Raw genomic sequence first — 21,458 nt, forward strand, 5'->3', positions numbered from 1 at the left:
CGTTTCAGGACAATTTTACACAATTTGTTTATCATGTTTTCTAACTTTAAAAAATCTTCTCCTCTGATACCACTGAACCAATTCCAACTAAACTTAAGCTGAATGATTCTTAGGGTATCTAGAATAAAGTGTGTGTTTAATTTTCTGTTTCGTCAAAAAACATGGCCACCATGGCTAAAGTAGAACATAGGGGTAAAATGCAGTTTTTGGCTTATATCTAAAAAACCAAAGCAGTTAGAGAGCAAATCTGACAAGGGGTAAAAGTGTTCATAAGTCAAAGTTCTATCAGCCCTGAAAATTTCAGATGATTCTAATAACCAATTGTTGGGTTGCTGCCACTAAAATTGGTTATTTTAATGGAAATTTTGCAGTTTTTGGTTATTATCTTGAATAGTATTAATGATAAAGATAAACTGTAAACAGCAAATATGTTCAGCAAAGTAAGATCTACAAATAAGTTTATATGACCAAAATTGTCAATTGACCCCTTAAGGAGTATTGCCCTTTGAGGACAATTTTACACAATTTGTTTATCATGTTTTCTAACTTTAGAAAATCTTCTCTGAAACAACTGAACAAATTCCAACCAAACTTAAGCTGAATGATCCTTAGGGTATCTAGAATAAAGTTTGTGTTTTATTTTCTGTTTCGTCAAAAAACATGACCGCCATGGCTAAAATTAGAACATACGGGTAAAATGCAGTTTTTGGCTAATATATCTCAAACACTGAAGCAATTAGAGCAAATCTGATGAGAGGTTAAAATGTTCATATGTTAAGTTCTATCAGCCATGAAATTTTCAGACGTATCTTACAGTCCATTGTTGGGTTGCTTCCACTTAATTGGTAATTTTAAGGAATTTTGCAGTTTTTGGTTATTATCTTGAATATTATTAATGATAAAGATAAAATGTCAACAGCAAAAATGTTCAGCAAAGTAAGATCTACAAATAAGTTAATATGACCAAAATTGTCAAATGTGTCCTTAAGGCGTTATTGCCCTTTAAAAACAATTTTTCACGATTTGTTCATCTAGTTTGCTTACTTTAAAAAATCTTCTCCTTTGAAACTGATGAATCAATTTCAGCCAAACTTAAGCTGAATGAGTTTCAGAGTATCTAGTATAAATTTTGTATTTTATTTTCTTGTACGTCAAGAAACATAGCCACTATGGCTAAAATGGAACATAGGGGTAAAATGTATTTCTTTGCTTATGAAGAAAATATTACAGATCCAAAGAACATCTGAATGGAATTTTTAAGCCACTCATTAATCATGTTAATATATATTAAAAAGCAAAAATAATCATTGATGAAAGATTTAAGCAAAAAATTACAGGTGAGCGATTCAGGCTCTTGAGAGCCTCTTGTTTGAGTTTTCGCAAAGAACTTAAGAAGACCGAGAGACACTGTAAGCAACAAAAAAAAATTATCAAGCAATACAAGATCAACAAAAAAGAGATTTTTATCTTGAATTCTCCACAATGTTTGAGAGTGTCTATTGTTGAAGATGCACATAGACCTTGGTGAGTGACACAGGCTCTTTAGAGCCTCTAGTTTATATTTTTTTTCTTAGAGTTATATTTCAAAATTGAATTTGTTCAAGTTTTACATATTAGTCCAGTTCTCAGTTTAAAAACAAAGTGACTTACAGTTATGTAACTTGCTTTTGAAATGCATCTAGTAGTACTCATAAGCTCTTGAAAGTTGAATGGAATTGTGGAATTGATATCCATTTGTTCATACTTGAGAACTTAGTCTTTTTTTAGCAAAATTTACAAATGACCAAACCAATTTGTGAAATCACCTACTATAGTTTTCAATCCAGATCCCTGAAATTTCACAGAAAGTATTTCATCTATAAATCCAGACACTTAAAACCTCCAATAGGGAGTTAATAAATGATTTTTGCCCTCCCAAGTTTTACATGTTATATTTTCACATGTTTAAATGTTCTCCACTTTTAAGAAACATTCTTTCCAACCTGGCTGTTTGAGTCTCTGATCCATTTTATGTTAAATTTGATTCTGCAAATTGCCCATTATAAGCACGAGGCATTTGAGAGCTTGGCATGTGGTATGGGCACTTATCTATTTTTTAAGACCTCATATTAACATCTGTATAGCTATTGCCATTTTTAGCTGAACTTGCCCAAATGGTCATGTGACCTTTTCCCATCACTTGTCATCATCTGTTACCTTTTCGCATCGTCATCTGTTAACTTAAAAAAATCTCCTTTGAAACTACCGGTACTTACCCAATTAGAACCACACTTGACTGATTTTCTGGGTATAGGTAAACCTTGAATTTAAATGTTAAATGAAGAACAAATTTTATATAGGCTTGTATGCAGAGTTTAAAAATATAATGAAGTAAAATTTCCAAGATAATACAAACTTACCTCAATCCATGGAAATTGGTACCCATAAAATAAACAAAATTCACAGTAATTGATATAATTTTGTTATATGAATGTATATTACTTTTAGATTTATGGAAAGTCTGATATGTGGATTGGTCTGAATAAATTGAATCGTCAGTATGAAGGCTACAGGTAACATTTGTACTATTCTTTGTAAAGGTATTCTCTATGGAAAAAAACATCAACCTTCAGAAGAATTACAAATAAAAGCAGTGTTCTGCTTTTGGTTTTGTGATTTTTGATTTTGCTAATGAATCATGACTTAGTTCATCACATCACTTCTTTTCCATTCATTTTACAGACTTTGTCTCTTGCTTTGATGATGTCATTAAAGGTGTGTCTTTATTGAGGTGTACACATTGATAGTTATTGGTTATGGCATATATTATATTCCCACTTTAGAAGTGGGGCAATATTGCAATCACCTTGTGTCTGTCCAGCAAATATTTTGATGACACTTTTCTCAGAAACTACTTAATAATATTATTTACCTAATATTGGTAAGCAGCTTCACAGTTATGAGTTGTAATGTGTAAGCACTATTCGGATCTGTCAGGTGTTTACTTCCTATTTTCAGATACTTTGAATTACTAATGGGGGTTTGCTTAACAGGACAACACTTGCATTCCTTGTTAATTCATGGGGATAACCTATAATCATCCAGGTCAATAGACCAGATTTTGACAGGTGTAACCTCACTAACCTTGGGAATTTACTTACTCCCACATTTGTTAATGACTCACCCCTGGGTCAACAAATCACCATTGATTTTAGTTTTTGACCTGCTATTATAAGTTTCTGTAAGTTCCTCATGAATTTAAGCAACAAACTGATTAATAACTGTGAAGGAATAAATCTGCAATTAAAGGATAAATAATGGCCTTAATTATTTCTTTGCATTTCCAACTTATTATTGTTACTTTCTCTAAGATTTATTACACAAAAAGGAATTGGAAAGCTTTAACAGATAAAAGTAACACCAAGATTTACTGAAAGACCATTTTATTAAATTTTGTAAATTCAGAAGTTTTTGCGACGTTTGTATTATTTCAAAAAGTGTGTAGGATAGGTGAGGCAATCCCAATAATAAATGCACGCAAAAGTTTCTAAATATACAGTACTCTGTATATTCATGATGTTAGCACAAACTTACATTTTAGATGACATACTGTGTAAAAGCAAAAGGTTGTGTAACCGAAAATAATGGTGTCAAAATTCAGAGGAGAAGCATAGTAGTCTTTGAAACTTGAAACAAACAAAAAAAAAAAACAAAAAAACAGATTCACTTTTTGGGGTAAAGAGTTTAAAAAATGTAATCAAAACCCTTATTTCACTGGCTTGATAGCTATATTCTCAAGACCTCATCTCTACCTGTGAGAGTTCAAACAACAAAGTGCAATCAGGTGAATATTCTCCAGCCTATTTCATGAATTTATTGATAATTATTAATAATATATACTCTGGTATTCAAGTTACAAAAAACTGCCTTGGTGGTGTTGTGGTAGCGTGTTCACCTCGAGTGCGGGAGGTCGTGGGTTCAAAACCCGGACAGGTCAAACCGAAGACTTTAAAATTGGTATTTGCTGCTTCTCCACCAAGCAGGTGGCATTAAGGAGTAAGAGCAAAGACTGGTTGGCTCAGAGTCAGAATATCGTGTCCAGGTAAGGTGATATGTCTTCTTGCGGACTGTTACCTTGTGAACTAGAACGTTAAAAATCCGGCTCAGCGTGTCGGTCTAGTACAAAGCAGGGTTAATGTTCATATTACATTAACATGTTCTCGTCCTGAATATGCATATTAATTTGCCGCTGGACATTAAGGAGCCATCCATCATCATCATCATCAAGTTACAAAATGATGTGTATAAACATACTTGTCAAGAAAATCATTTTATTGAAAATAGCATAAGTTGTGCATGGTGTATGACTCGATCTGTTCTAAAAATAAGTTCAATTACAATTGTACAATTATGAACAAAGCAACATTATTCCAACTCCAATTCAAAGTATTGCTTAGATCGGAGGGGACACACTATATAACAAATAACATTTCAGGACTCAACCTTCTCCTTGCGCCAAATATCCAATTTCAAAAAAAAAATAAAAAAAATAGCAATTTTTGGTAAAGAAAAAGGACAATATTTCCATAGAAACAAAGATGTGTCATACAAAGCTACCAGACATAACATTGCAAGTTTAGTAGTTTGGTCTTATTACATGCTCATAATAAGATAGATTATCAAATGATTGCCCCTATTGGAACTTTTAAGGAGTTTAAAATTGTTCATATACATGTACATTATATTTTAGATGGAATGATAATTCCCCAGTGAACTATGTATCATGGGGCTCAGGCAAACCAGGTTATCCTTCTGTTAACAAGTGTGTCAAGATACAGTCCAGTTCAGGTATGTATTCTGGGGCTCAGGCAAACCAGGTTACGCTTCTGTTCACATGTGTGTCAAGATACAGTCCGGTTTAGGTATGTATCCTGGGGCTCAGGCAAACCAGGTTATCCTTTTGTCAACAGGATTGTCAAGATACAGTCAGGTTCAGTCTGTCTGATTGTACATTTGCATTGTAAGTGCAACTCCTATCTGGCTGAATGGATATAAATGAAACTTTTCACAGCTGTTGAACACTAGTTGGGGATGTTTATGCAGCAATAAAATATCTGTTCAGCATATTATAGGGGAAGTTATCAAATTAATTGTGTAGGAGTATTCATTTTTTTAGTTTACTCACAGTTCTAGATGTGTCCATATCTTGTTTGGAAAGTCGTCTAAATTTGATTAACAAAATGAAGGTCTGGCTAAAATGCCTTCCTGGTAGGTCACAGTGTTTTATAGTGGAAAAAAATCTTGATGTTAATCTATCCAAATATTGTGTTTCAGGTCGTTGGATTGACTCTAACTGTAAAAGACTCAAAACAGGTTATATTTGCAAGAGAAAAAATGACACAGATAGTTTTACAACAACCCCAGCCTCTACTATGCCTACAGTGAGAGGTGGATGTTTGGGAGGATTCATCAGATCTACGTTCAGTAAGATATTTATGGTTTTTAATGTTGGGTCTGATGAGATTTGTCCATGTTAGACAGTTCAATTTTTATCTTGCCCTGACGGAGTCAAAAAGTGAGACTTGGACATGTTTCGGGCCGTGTGAGCAGCAACAATTTGTTAAAGTTCATGATTTGATCAGGGTAAGGAGAACTGCTAGTGGTAAATGATGTTTGTTAAGCCATTGTAATAGTGTTGGCATATCATATTTCCATGGAGATTATTCAACCCCTCTTCCCTAAAATTTGTGATTAGGTCAGTTTAAGGGAACAATGTATGATAAATCAATGATATTTGGTATGCAGATGTATACAAAGCATTTGCACTTCTCATTTCAGTGGAGATTAATTGGCCCTCCCTCCTCATTAATGGTCTGTTGAATTTGAAACTTGAATGATTAGTCTGGCTCAGGTCTTTATATTCCTTTCACAGATTCAATGAAATCAAACCCCTCTTCCCTAAAATTTGTGATTAGGTCAGTTTAAGGGAACAATGTATGATAAATCAATGATATTTGGTATGCAGATGTATACAAAGCATTTGCACTTCTCATTTCAGCGGAGATTAATTGGCCCTCCCTCCTCATTAATGGTCTGTTGAATTTGAAACTTGAATGATTAGTCTGGCTCAGGTCTTTATATTCCTTTCACAGATTCAATGAAATCAGAAGTTCATGTTAGATTGGAAAAGGACATAGAATGGCAATATTGGTGTTCCAAAGTTAACTTCTTGTCTGCCTTTGTATGTTTAGCAAAATAGCACAGTGACAGATAGCTATATTGGATCTGTGTCAACTCAAACCTGTACCTACTCGTACCTTAATTACTTGAACCCAACCATTATTATAACATAAACGGTGCTTATTTTACTGCACCAGATGCATATTGTGTCAATGTCTCTTCAGTGATTCTGGAGGTAAATATGATACACACTTCTAAAATAACTCTCCAGACACTTTTATCTTAGTGTTATTTGTTTTTCCAATGATGCTATCAAAATTAGCAAATTCTGTCTGTCCTTCTTTAATGTGTTTTGTTGTTTTAGTTTTGACATTGATAGTTAAAAAAAATAAAATAGAAATCATATTTAGATTGAGTCATAAAAGATATATGGAATATCTTAATTTTCTATAATATATATTGTTCAATTCAATTATTGATGGGAAGTACAATAGCTTTCAAACTCTTTCATTTCACTTTACAGTAAAATCCAGTAATCTGTACCTGCTAATTTTTCAAAATCTCAATGGGGGATTTTAACATAGGAGGACCTAATGCTCCTCTTATATTGTCATAAGTGTTCTTAATCTACTACTATATTGTTTGAATGAGTATATATGTGCTTAAATACCCTTTTAATTCATTTGAATGCCTGTTTTGAGGTCTTCAGATTACTAATCTTTTTTGTCTTGCAAGTGTCCTATCATGTTATTGAAACAATGTAGGGTTCAACATTATAGGCTGTCCAATTGCCTGGGACAAGTGAAAGTCACCATCGGGGAAGTTGAAGCTGTTGTGTACTTGTCCAATGGGCAAGTAAACATCAAAATTTATAATGGTGAAAATACTGAATCTACTAATTAATTCTCTTTTTTATATAAATAAATCATCATAACAACCAACCAATTGCAAGGCATGTCGACAAATTAACGTATATTTAGGATTTTGCTTTTCTAACTTGATATTTTAAAAATATTGGCACATTCTTTGATGAACTACTGTAAATTCAGAAATTATTGCGTGTATTTATTATTGCGATTTATGAAGAATGGACAATAATGCAAGATTAATTATTGCGATTTATGGAAATTCTGCATACAGATGCATATATCAGATATCAGAATGAGAGGTCTAATAATTGCGATACTTACCCAGTCGCACTATTTGCATTAATAAAAACCTCACAATAATTTCTGAATTTACAGTAATCAGATTATACATAATATAATCTAATATAGTGTGGAATGGAATATTTTAAAATTCTGTAAAATACAGACATATAAATCATCACAAATTCAACAAACAATAAACACACAAAACTATAAAAAAATATTATGTTATGACTTTTAAACCATATATTCTTCTTTGAGTTTGCTCACTGATGAGCTGGTGGGGTTCAAGTGACATGGTACAACACTTTAAGCAATCCACTACATTTCATACTTTTTTGAAATGCATTTACCATTTATTGTCCATAATTGGCAGTTTAAAGCAAGTACAAAATTTGGACAAGTGGTTTTATCTTACTGACAAATATTTTACAATGGTCACTTGTCAGAAGGTCAAGTTGTTAAAAAAGTTAATTACGAACCATGCAACATTGAAGAACTGAAGTTACAGACCTTTTTCAGATCGGTCATATGTATACTTTCTGTTGTATGATACTTTGAATTAAGTGTGTCTGTATGTTTAGAAAGACAAGCATGTGCAGCTACTTGTTTGATCAGTATAACAAATTTAGTTAAGCCTGTAGGCCAGAGTTCTGGAGATTTGTAGTGGTCTTGTTAATTTGTTGAAATTATGATATAATAGTCTAGAATTTTGTTTAAATTAATTTTTCGTGGAACATTCTTGTATTTTGTCAGACAAATGTTTTACTGAGTTGTGATACTTATAAGTTATATGGATAATTTTTTCTTAGTTCTCCATACCTGTTGAAATTTAAAAGCCCAATTATGCAATTTTTGTTTTGAATGAATTGCTTAACAGTTTTTTCCTTTGTAATTTTTTGATATCTTTCAGATAGTAAATGTTATGGATTTTTTAAAACAAAGAAAACTTGGAGCCAAGCAAAAGCAACTTGTGAAGCTTATGGAAAGACATATGGTTTGGTCACTATACAGAGTGAATTAGAACAGAGTAAGTCTAACGTTATCTATATCATCTTCAGGCTTTATTTTTAGCGGACTTTGAGCAAATGAATTCGGTTATGATATGATGTATGTGGTCAACATATGAGGTCAAAGGTTAAGGTCACAGTGGATATAGACGGACTGAAATTTTGGGAAAGTTTTGTTTCCCGACAATATCTCTTCCGCCACAAAAAGATCTTAGCTAAACTTTCCTTGATAATTCCCCATTGGATTATAAAGACCTCTTCTCATTTTGAGATCACAAAGGTGTAGGTCAAGGTTATAGCTGGGGTTGGACTAATATTTGGAGAGCTATTGATATTTAGGTAACTGGATCAATGTTCTAGGCTACAGCAACAATTAATATACAAAAATTTCTTGAAATCAAAACTAATGTTAGCTAGACAATGATAGTTTTGTATTTGGAATTATGTTTTTCTGGTGCTGCAAGGTAAATCTATGCATTGTGCCTCTGTAATTATTTTTTATTTTTTTTTTTAGTTTTCATCACAAATTATTTATTTGTAGTGTTTATAACCACTATGCTGATTAACAGCCTAGAGATGGTCTGGATAGGAATGACAGATGAACATACCTACAGGAAGTATTATTGGGATGATGGTTCACAAGTTTCATACACTAACTGGAACTCTAAGGAGCCTAATGGGTATAATGTACGTAAGATGTGAAAATACTTGCATGACATTGGGAATGTAAGTGTGAAATAAGAATCTATTAGTGTGAAGTGAGAATCTATTGATATGAATTGAAAAAAATTCTAGTGAGGAATGAGAATCTATTGCTATGGAGTGAAAAACTGCTAGTGGGGAATGAAGATCTGTTGGTATGAAATGAAAAACTTCTTGCGTGGAATGAGAAATTTGTGGTCATGGAAAGAATATCTTCTAGTTTGGAATTATAATTTGTTGGAATGGAAAGAAAAACGTCTTATTCTGAGAATAGGAATCTGTCAGTATTGAAAGAAAAATTCCTGTGAAATGAGAATTGACCAGTATGGAATAAAACACTACTTGTGTTGAATGAGAATCTCTTTGTATAAATGGAAAACTTCTGTGGTGGACTCAGAATCTAATTATGAAAAATAAAAAACTTCTAGTTGGAATGGTAATCTGTCAGTATGGAAAGAAAAACTTCTAGTGTAGAATTAGAATTTGTCTGTATGGAACGAAAAACTTCTAGTGTGGAATGGTAGATTATTTGTATGAAATGATAAACTTCTAGTGTGGAATGAGAATTTGTTGCTGTGAAATAGTGATCAATTGATATGGGATGAGGTAGCAGAATATATTGGTATGAAATGAAAAACTTCTAGTGTGGAATGGAAATCTGTTAGTGTGAAATAGTAATCTATTGATATGGAATGAATAACTTCTAGAGCGGAGTGAGAATTTATAAGTATGGAAAGAAAAAGTTTCAGTTGTGGAATTAGAATTGATCTGTATGGAAAGAAAAACTTCTAGCGTGGAATGGGAATCTATTTGTATAAAATGAAAAACTTCAAGTGTGTAATGGGAATGAGAATTTATCAGTATGGAAAGAAACAATTTCAGCGAGGAATTAGAATTGATCTGTATGGATACAAAAACTTAAAGTGTGGAATGGGAATCTACTTGTATAAAATGAAAAACTTCTAGTGTGGAATGGGAATCTGTTGTTATGGAAAAAAAAACTTCTAGTTTGGATTAGAATTTGTCTGTATGGAATAAATATTTTCTAGTGTGGATTAAGAATTTGTTTGTATGAAATGAGAAACTTCTTGTGTGGAATAGGAATCTGTAAGAATGATTAAGTAATGTATTGATATGAAAGGAATAACTTCTAGTGTGGAATGAGAATATATAAGTGTGAAATAGTTATCAATTGATATGGGATGAAAAATGTCCAGTATGGTATCAAAATCTATTGGTATGGAATGACAAACTTCTAGTGTTGATGGGAGTCTGTTGGTGTGGTTAAGTAATCTATTGATATTGAATGAAAAAACTGCTAGTGTGGAATGAGAATCTATTTGTGAGAAATAGTAATGTATTGATGTTGAATAAAAAACCTCTTGTATGGAATGAGAAAATGTTAGTATGAAATGATAATCTATTGATGTGAGATAAAAAACTTCTAGTGGAGAATGAGAATCTATTGATATGAAACGATAAACTTCCAGTGTGGAATGAGAATCTATTGGTATGCAATGATAAACTTCTAGTGTGGAATGAGAATTTGTTGGAGTGAAATAATAATTTATTGATATGGAACGAGAAACTTCTAGTGTGGAATGAAAATCTTTTGGTATTAAATGATCAAACTTGTAGTTCAGAATGAGAATCTGTTGATAAGAAATGAATAAATTCTAGTGTGAAATGAAAATCTGTTGGTATGGAATGAAAAACTTCTCTAATGTGAAATAAAAATCTGTTGACATGGAATGACAACTTCTTGTGTGAAATGAAAATCTGTTGGTATGGAATGAAAAACTTCTCTGATGTGAAATAAGAATCTGTTGACATGGAATGAAAACTTCTAGTGTAAAACTAGAATCTGGTAGTGTGATATAGTTATCTATTGGTATGGAATGAAATGTTCTAGTGTCAAATGAGAATTTATTGGTCAAAATGATAAAACTTCTGGTGTGACATGAGATTCTGTCTTTTTAAAGAGCTAACATTTTGTTAACCCATTAGGACACATGAAAGCAATATAGTTATCAATTCTTAAACTTGAGACATAGATTGAACAATTTAAAATCTGAGAGAGAAAAACTCAGTTCCTTAAATTCATATGAATAAGAGGATATGTAGTGTACGAATCAATGAAGTAGCAACTTAGAATTTCCATTCTCAATTTTATTACAAACACAGATTATTTTGATTTCAACATCAATCTTCAACAATAGACAAGTGTCTTTACTTAAATGTCAAGCTATAAATCACACTGATCTTAGACAAGAGAATAAAGGAGTAGGTTTGACAAGGCCCAAGTAAGGTTCCTGGTTTTAGCTTACTTTTCAAAATAGTATGGCTATTATCACATTGAATTATAGTTAAAACAATGTCAAGATAGAAAATATATCTATAATTTTGAAAATTTACATATCAGGGTTTGTTTTAATGATGTCACAGTATTAATCATTTAAATTTTAATGCAAACATGGTTGAAACCCAGAAGATTTGGTCAAAGTTCTCCAAATCCTCAGTTTTTGCCTTTTTTTGGGTGTAAATGTCAGTATTTCATTAGAAAGTGTGACAAACTTTTTTTCCCTCACTTTCTCACATGCTCGTTCCTGCCAACTTTTCAAAATCTCCATGGGGAATTTTAAACGTTGGTAAATGGTTACAAGTGTTTTAAATCTACTACTGTATTGTTTGAATGAGTAGGTATGTGCTTAATACCCTTTTAGCGCATTTGAATGCCTGTTTTGAGGTGTTTCAGATTATAAAGATAAAGAATTTTAAAATTAAGGTCAACACCTCTTGGTGGGGAAATCCCCCATAAATCGCGAAGGTTGGCAGGTCTGCATGCTTATACATCAACTAGAAACACTTTCCATCTTGAAGTAGTTCTGTTGCAGTAAGCATGCTGAAAGTATTTAATCTGCAGATGTCGAAGTCATCTTTCTATGATGTGATGTTACCATTAAAACGTTTAAACCCGCTGCAATTGTTTGCACCTGTCCTAAGTCAGGAATCTGATGTTCAGTTGTTGTCGTTTGTTGATGTGGTTCATAAGTGTTTCTCGTTTCTAGTTTTTTATATTGATTAGACCGTTGGTTTTCCCCTTTGAATAGTTTTACACTAGTAATTTTTGGGGCCTTTTATAGCGTGCTGTTCGGTGTGAGCCAAGGCTCCGTGTTGAAGACCGTACTTTGACCTATATTGGCTTACTTTTATAAATTTTGACTTGGATGGAGTGTTGTCTCATTGGCACTCACACCACATCTTCTTATATCTATGAAGCAATGTTATGACCAGTGCAGGGGGTCATGATCTGCTGCAATGCTTTAGCCGATATATAATCGTGTTGACTTTTGTGTATATAATATATTTAATATTGACCTTTTATATAGGAGTATCATTCTGATATATTTGTTGTGTGGTCTGATTTATTTGCTGCCTTTGTATAGCAGTGTTCCAGCTTGATCGTTTTCACAGAGCGGTCCGCCCGCCCTTTCCCGACTGCCGCCCTGTGCTCTTTTTAAGACGCCCTGCCCTTTTTCGCAAGTCCATGCCTTTATTGACATAATATTTTGATGAAAATACTATGAATCTACCTGTCTTCATGTTTCTACATTTACAGCAGGTGTTAAGTTGTGATTACAGGTAATCCGCTTATCGCCATGGAATGGTTCACTAATCCGTTAATTAAACCTCATAATTGACCAATATAATTAATTTTCCCTGTAAAATCGGTCAGAAAGCATTTCAAATTCAATATTTCTCAAAAGACCACAATTGACAGTTCGTTTATCCATAGATGTTTTTGTAGTTTCGTCAATTGAACAAAATATTGTTTTCTCCCAGACAGTTCGCATTTTAATTGCAGCTGGGTTGATGTAGTTTCGTCACATTTTACATAACTTTTCATTAAAATCTTTTGACAATTTCGATAAAACTTTATTCAAAACGTTCAAAAATATTTTCAAGAGTCAAACATGTGCTTTCTTTATCATGTACCGCGCATGGGTGAACGTATTTTTATAAATTTAATAGACACGTAAATACGAAATCATTTAGTATCAAATTTAACGAGAGAGACAAATATATTTCTTACTGAGCAACTTAATTTAAAAAAAAATAATTTCCTGCCTTTTTGTTAAACAAAACCCAATCCGTAGATGAATCCGGATTCATTCTAAATTTATTATCCCCTTGTCACTTCCTGTTTTCACTTGTTTAAAAATCGAAAGTGAACGTGATCTTCTCTTGATTAATTTAAAATAGACAGTCATTTTAATCGTTCCAAGTTTATAAAAATGAATTCAAAATACAGATTTAAACATTTTTACAGGGATAGTGATTATCCAGTGAAATAGTCCTTACAATTTCATTTATGGAAATTATGCTGTGATTCCTGGTTTTAAAAAAGAGGAACCCAACTTTTGTTGATCAGGATGTCCCTTAAAAAAAAATGAAATAAATTTCCGGGTCCTTGGTCTAATCTTCATATTTAAGCATCATACCAGTCAAATCATGCCAAGACTGCCTACAGTTCATGATTTTAGCATGTTTAAGCCATTCAATTAAAAATCCTGGTCCTTGAAGGACTTGGGCATTTGTATAGCTAGTAGTAGTAATATACATCCTTGGTCCCTTTCTGTTACCCAAAATAAGGTTTTATTTTCATCTCGCGTAAAAGTGAATAAAGCCCTCAAAACTCCTAGCTGAAACCCCTGCTGTTTACAAAAGACAATGTTTGACATGCCCTTTTTGAATCATCAATCAGCGTGCAAAAGTGCCCTTTTCATGATTGGCCCCTGCCCTTTGAAATCCTAGCTGGAACACTGTATAGGATGATATATATGTAACACTCCCAAATGTGTCCATCCCCCCAATCGTGTCCCATACCCCAATATGTGTCCGATAATTGTTGTTCGCTATAACTTGTCCAAACTTTTAGCTATAATATGTCCTAAGTGACGTCAATCACGTTTACAGCAATTCAATGATGATGGACACGATTAAAGACGTCGTGTTTTGATTGCAGATTCTGAAAAAAGACCAAAAGTTGCTATCCAAGGACATCTAGAGAAAAGGTGTAGTGATGCGTATTGGCAAATGTACACTATCCACAGAGAAAGATGAAATCACTAACTTCTGCTTTGAAAAAACTGATAAGAAAAAGAATGGCACAATAAGAATTTATTTTTACTTGCAGTGGTTTTATTATTTTATTTTTTAAAATATGATTATTACTGTTTTAAATTTTAATAAGAATGGCACAATAAGAATTTAATTTTACTTACAGTGGTTTCATTAATTTAAAAAAAAAATATGATTATTACTTTTTTAAATTTTAAATGGAGGCACTTCAAACTTAAGATATCAAAAATGTTTTCCCAGTGCTTTAACTATTGATTGTGTGGTCATTTATTAGCATTAGTTTGCTCAGTGCCGGTTGTTAATATTTAGCATGATTGCAAGTTAATTTGCAACACATAAATTAACTCTTGACTGTTGATTGCCTAATGTCCAGTGGCAAATATGTCATGCATATTTATAGCGAACATAAGATTTGCAACTAATTAGTTTTGTACAGTTATATTCATCGTTTACTCAGTGAACTCTTTTGTACTAATATACTCTGATGATGCCCAACTATCTTAATAATATAAGAGGGTATTGCATGGCTTAGTTCCTATAGAAGTGGTGTCTGGGCTTTTTAAAAGTTACTGTCCCATTTTTACAACAACAAAAAAACTAAGGTTCCTGTAATGTAATGATATTGATTGTATTTGTATTTAAACAACACTATTACTATTAAATAAAAGTGGACATGATTGGATGTTTTTAAAATATGGACATGATTGAGTGCTCATATTGAAGGGAGACGTTTTGGATCCATATTGACAAGTTTGGGCATTTTTATTTTGAATGAATACAATAGGGCGGTCATAAAAAGGACACACTTTGGCGCCCTTTAGCAACTAGACATGTTTTGCAGTATATGGACACTTTTGGGGAATTGACATGATTTTGAGTGTTACATATATATGTTGACATATCAGTTTATAAATGTTGTGAAGACATTTTGGTTATATATAAAATCATTAGTGAAAGAATATACCTTTGTTGACTTTTATATCTCAGAACATCTTGGTGATATATTTGTAGACTTATGTATTGGAACATTGTAAAGATACAAAGAGCACCTGAGATCACCCCCAGTTTTTGGTGGGGTTCGTGTTGCTTAGTCTTTAGTTTTCTATGTTGTGTCATCTGTACTATTATTTGTCAGTTTGTCTTTTTATTTTTGGCCATGGCGTTGTCAGTTTGTTTTCGATCTATGAGTTTGACTGTCCATCTGGTATCTTTCGTCCCTCTTTTGTAAAGATACAATTGATGACTTTCGTATAAGAACAGTTTAGTGATATATTTGTTGACTTGTGTATTGGAACATTTTGATTATATATAAAATACATTAGTAAAGGAACATACTTTGTTGACTTTTACATCAGAATATCTTGGTGATATATTTGTTGACTTGTTGATTATATATAAAATAAATTAGTAAAGGAACATACCTTTGTTGACTTTTACATCAGAACATCTTGATGATATATTTGTTGACTTATGTATTGGAACATTGTGAAGATACAATTGATGACTTTCGTATAAGAACTGTTTGGTGATATATGTGTTGACTTCTGTATAGGAGCATTGTGTTGATATTTTTTTTGCGTCTGTAATAGAGCATTGTGTTGATACATTTATTGACTATATAGTAGGTACTTTAGTAAAAGAACAGATATTTGTCGACTTTTAAATCAGAACATGTGTGATATATTTGTTGACTTGTGTATTTGAACATTGTATAAGAACATTTTGGTGATATATTTGTTTACTTTTATATCAGAACATACTGGTGATATATTTGTTGACTTCTGTAATTAAGCATTGTGTTGATACATTTATTGACTTCTTTATTGGAGAATTGTGTTCATTTAATTGTTGACTTCTGTGTAAGAGAATTGTGCTGATATATTTGTTGACTTTTACTGTAGGAACAGTGTGTTGATATATTTGTTGTCTTTTTTTTTAAGAATCTATTTTGATATAATTGTTGCCTAGTGGTGATATATTTGTTTGTCTATTGTAAAGAAGCATTGTGTGTTTTATTATGACTATCATTTGACCTTTGCAAAGAAGCATTGTGTTGATATATTTGTTGACTTTTGTATAGGAGCATTGTGTTGAATTTGTAAATATTCGTGTTGATATATTTGTTTACTTCTTTATAGAATTGTGTTGATATATTTGTTTACTTTTGTATAGATTTGTGTTGATATATTTGTTTACTTTTGTATAGGAACATTGTGTTGATCTCTTTGTGATAAAGGAGAAGTTTGGAGAATGGAATGATGAAAGATGCAGTTCATCTTTGTATTTCATCTGTCAGGGGTTACAAAGTAAGTTTTTCACTTAGTTCAAAGTATTTATAATGATGTTATTAAAGAAAGGATTGGCCGAAAAAGATAAAGTATTGGAAAGCTATTTCAAATTTGCACATAATGTTTGGAAATGCATAAGAACAAGAAATGTAAATAAATAACATAAGATTTTTGATGTAATGACGTCACAATTACATCATAATATGCACTGTTTTCATAAAAAAACCAAAGAAAACTTTAGAATTTATTCAGTTTTCCATCATTATTTCCATTGTGGAAACATAGTGTGCAGTCAAGAAACAACACAATAATTTAGGAGAAGCTTGGTTATAACTATTTACATAATCTCACTGAATTTAAAGTTGTTTCTGACAATGGGTGTCCACATACTTTTCCAATCTGACTTTTACTTAAAAGTTGATGTAAAACAAGGAAAATCAAGAAATTGTACAAAAAATACAAACTCCGTTATGATATTGTTGCAAATGGTAATATTTGTTTTTATTTTCTGAACACCTTGTACCTTTTGAAAAATTAAGAATATGTATGGTAACTTTTCAATTTGCACTAATATTTCGGCCAAATAATGGCTGTTTTGCCACTACTTCTTTAATGTGACTTTTGTTTTTTTATATTACTTATATAACAGGGAATATACATGATGGTCTATACTTAGTATGCTTTCAAAAAAGTTCTAAAGCATAAAGTTATGGCTTTGTCTGTCCATCCTCCCATGTGTCTGAAACAAGCAGTTTGTGGATGCATGGTAACTCGAGTATCTTGCTTTTTTAGAACTGAAACTTGTACAGATGGAAGATATAGGGACTGAGAAGTAGCCTATTGATTTTTGAGTCCAGGGTCAAGGTCACTGCTTCTAAAAATAGTTAATGAAATGGACAAATGGTTTCCGTATGGTGGCTTGATTAAATTTAAAATTTATAGATGGAAGATATAGGGAAGAGGTAGAACCCATTGATTTTGGGATCAATGGGTCAAAGGTCAAGGTCACTTTTACTAGATAAAGACATTTTTTTTAAGTTGGTTTTTGGATGGTATCCCACTATGAATTGTATTTGTCCTTCCAAACTTACTAGTATATTTAACCCTTGAAATAAAAATGTTTTCTCTATAAATGTGCAGATGGGGAGCATTGTGGTGGCCAGTTTTTATTGGTGAAGGAAGGTGGAGTTTCTAGCTATAGAGAGAACCACTGACCATCAGCATGAAAATTTGCATTCCTAGTCAATTCAGATTGTAGAATGCACCTGCTATGTGCAGGGTTCGAACTCACAACATCAGTGAACTACTAACAGGGGCGGATCCAGGATTTTGGAAAGGGGGGGTGTAGTATGTAAAAATTTTTTGGACCTTTTTGGGCTATAAAACATAATAATAAGTGTAAAATGCACATTTTAAGTGACGGTTCCTAACGTGGGGTATGTATATTTTATAGTTAAAGTGTAAGCTTGGGTTGGACATTTTTTATGGCGCATTCTCCCTATTAGTTGTCTATTATAAAATGATAGAATGGATCTAAAGCTATGTACTAATACATTTGATGTGGGATTTGTCAGTAAAAAATGGACATTGAAAATTCAAAAGCTCGTTTGTTGTATGGTTAGTTAGCATAACCTCACAGATTACTTATTGTAAACATGATATACGGCTATTCAATGAAGTTTATAATACGACCAACACGAACAAAGACAAACAAGCAATTTTTATCCAAATGTTTGGTTGAAATGTTTCACTCAACAAGGGAAGTGAGGGGTTCCAAATCAACCAACGGCTACGAATGAGTCTGAAAATCAAATGACAACGAAGTTGTGAATGACTGTCGACAAATTGAGACATAAAGGCCACACCCAGCAGGCAGGTTGCAGTTGGGCCTTGAAAAAAGTATTCAGTATATCAGTTCGGCGAAACAGACATTCCAGTCAGATATGGGATTTACATGCAACCCCCTCCCCTCCCCAACCCCAAAAAAAATTACGCCCATTTTTTATTCACCATGTTAATTTAATGCTGAATAATTCTGTTGGATTTTTTTTTTCTAATAGCAAAAAAGGGGACACAATAATTGTTTTCATTACAGATAAGGCCAGAATTTTGTTTAAGGCAAAAATCAATGTCATAATTTTTTCTCTAAAATATCTCAGACTGCCCTATCAAATCAAATGGTCCGCACCTTAGACTTTAAATATATCTAGAGCTTACTGACTGGGGATCATTATTCAGCAATGTTATTAATTGGCTGGGGCGTGTGGGGTTAAACATATTTTCGTAGGTAAATAATATTGCCGTGGAACTTTTTTTTCATGAGAGTGTAATAGAGTATTACTTTCTGTTGAGTGGAAATATGAAATAGAAGTCAATACGTTCTTGCTCTATCCTTTGTCGCTTTGAAGGCGTCGTGCATGTGTTGCTGTAATTTGAATTTCAAAATGACTGAGAGACGTTTCAAACGTACTGATCAACTCCACTGTAGCGAAACACATGACTGACATAATCAATAATATATTACAGTAAATACGAGCGAAAAATATCTTTATAAGTAAAGAATTGTTGCATAAAAATTAAATGCACGACCGGGAAATTGCAAAGTTCACGCAGTCTAGTCTGATTCATCATTTAACAAAAAAAAAAAAAAAAAGTTTAAGCAAAGGGGGGGGGGGGGGGGGGCGTACGCCCTCTTTGCCCCCCTCTGGATCCGCCACTGACTAAGACCACTCAGCCCCCCTTACAGTGAAATAAGACTAACATATAGTATTTTAATTGTCTAGATATATATTTTCCTACTCGGTGTAATTAAACAGTTTTAACAAGAATTAACAAAAATGCAAATTCAATTATTGCACAAGTAGTCGCATTATTTGCATTAATAAAAACCTTGCAATAATTTCTCTATTTACAATACTCAAAACCACAGGCTAGGTAAATTTTGGGTTAGACTGCCTTTGCCATTCAGGAATATTTTCAATGAAATTTTGAAAATGATTAAGTGATTTTTTAAGTATTTAATCTAAGAGGAAAATGTTAGATTAAATATTCTAAGCTGAATAGAATTTTAGGCAAAAATATTCTAAGCAGAATAAAATTTTGGACAAACTTTTAGCCTAAACGTGTGATACAGTCGTCGTTTTGGATGAGGACTCCCTAAAAATGTCACATTGTGTAAGAAATTCTGAATATATTAATCTCTTTTAATTTTTATTTCAGATCCTATATTTCCTACAGATACTTCTGAATCTGAGTACTGTCCACCAGGATATGAAAAATATGATCAAATGTGTTATAAATTATTTGAAGCAACTAATGATTGGAATACTTCATTGTCAAATTGTCAAGAAGATGGAGGTAGCTTAGCATCCATACGTAACCTTCCAGAGAAAAGTTTTGTTAGTTATCTCACTTATAACAAGTCATCACTACCATTTTGGATCGGCCTCAACAATATGAATTCTGAGGTAATTTATGAATTGAAGTGAATGAATGTTTTTTTTATTCTCAAATGAATAATAGTGCAATTTTAATTCTAGAGAGGCTAAAATTTGTGTTTATTGTTTCTAGATAAACTTTCACATTAAAATTTTATTGTGTTTTTTGTGTGCATTTTGTTTTTGTTTTTCTTTGTCGACATAGTTGTTTGTTTTTATAGTGATTTAGATTACAACACGTTGTTGACTGCTGTACTTTTGATATTTTTTATCTATTATTTCTCTATTATGTCTGTTTGTTTTGCTCACACATTGTTGTCAATATAATGGAATTTTATGCAACTGTCATACAAGTGAGAGGGTTAGCTAGCTATAAAACTAGGTTTAATCCTCCATTTTCTACATAAAGAAATGCCTGTACCAAGTAAGGAATATAAGAGTTGTTTTCCATTCGTTTGATGTCTTTGAGCTTTTGATTTTGCCATTTGATAAGGGACTTTACGTTTTAATTTTCCTTGGAGTTTTGTATTTTTGTTATTATACTTTTTATTATTATGATTTTTTAAAAATGGACAACTAGAATGTGTCCATAGAACACGGATAACCCACTCGCACTATCATTTTCTATGTTCAGTGGACCCTGAAATTGGGGTCAAAACTCTAATTTGGCATTAAAATTAGAAAGATTATATCATAGGGAACATGTGTTCTAAGTTTCAAGTTGATTGGACTTCAACTTCATCAAATACTACCTTGACCAAAAACTTTAACCTGAAGTGGGACAGACGGAGGGATGCACAGACCAGAAAACATAATGCCCTACTACTATTGTAGGTGGGGCATAAAAATGCAAATTTTCTTATTGAGATTGAAGAAAATGGTTCCTACAAAAAATGCTTTCAAAATTTAAAATAAAAGTTTTGACTTCTGCAAAACCTATCCCATCATAATTTTCCCCAGAATGAAAATATTGTAAAAATTTCTGAATGTACAGTTTCTTTGTTTATCAAGGAGGTCGGGAATATAGGTTAACTTCTGTCCATTTGTCAAATTTTAACTTAAAAGATAGTAATTTGTGAATTCATGTTACTTCCAGTGCATTATATTTTTGTTTATAAAATAAATGTAACTATAATTCCTATTCATTTTCAGGATGGTATAACTTATCAATGGAGTAATGGTTGGCCTGTAATCTACACTCATTTGAATTCAGATTATTTGCCGAGTAAACCTTGTATAGCTGTTGGAGAAGATTTTTGGACAGATGAAGATTGTGATACCAAACTTCCAGCATTGTGTCAGATCAATAAAAGTAAGTAAATCATTGTAAATTGGTCAATGTAAGTACAAAACACAAAATAAAAGTACTATAAACCAGTTTATTTTGTGGAAACATTATTTCTATGTTTATCCCTTGAGAGCCAAATTTGGAACCATTAATTTTCCTAATTTTGCAATCTTATTGGTTTATTGAGTAAGAAAATATCAAAGATTGATTCATTTGCAGCTATTTATATTCTAATTATTTTTCTACTCCCAAAATCCACAAAAATCAATTGGTTTGCAATCTTT

The 21,458-nt window shown here is 32.3% G+C and overlaps 1 protein-coding gene across 1 annotated transcript in view; it reads left to right on the forward strand.

Annotated features, from left to right (window-relative positions):
* Positions 1 to 21,458, forward strand: part of LOC127702022 (macrophage mannose receptor 1-like) — a 145,951-nt gene that overhangs the window by 104,016 nt on the left and 20,477 nt on the right. Inside the window, exons 33-40 of the mRNA XM_052205998.1 lie at positions 2,488 to 2,552; positions 4,730 to 4,827; positions 5,314 to 5,463; positions 8,221 to 8,337; positions 8,859 to 9,004; positions 16,368 to 16,467; positions 19,669 to 19,916; positions 21,039 to 21,198. Coding sequence (XP_052061958.1) covers positions 2,488 to 2,552; positions 4,730 to 4,827; positions 5,314 to 5,463; positions 8,221 to 8,337; positions 8,859 to 9,004; positions 16,368 to 16,467; positions 19,669 to 19,916; positions 21,039 to 21,198 — 1,084 coding nt within the window. The remainder of the gene's footprint in view (positions 1 to 2,487; positions 2,553 to 4,729; positions 4,828 to 5,313; positions 5,464 to 8,220; positions 8,338 to 8,858; positions 9,005 to 16,367; positions 16,468 to 19,668; positions 19,917 to 21,038; positions 21,199 to 21,458) is intronic.

Source organism: Mytilus californianus, unplaced genomic scaffold, assembly GCF_021869535.1.
Source record: "Mytilus californianus isolate M0D057914Y unplaced genomic scaffold, xbMytCali1.0.p SCAF_5, whole genome shotgun sequence".
NCBI lineage: Eukaryota > Metazoa > Mollusca > Bivalvia > Mytilida > Mytilidae > Mytilus > Mytilus californianus.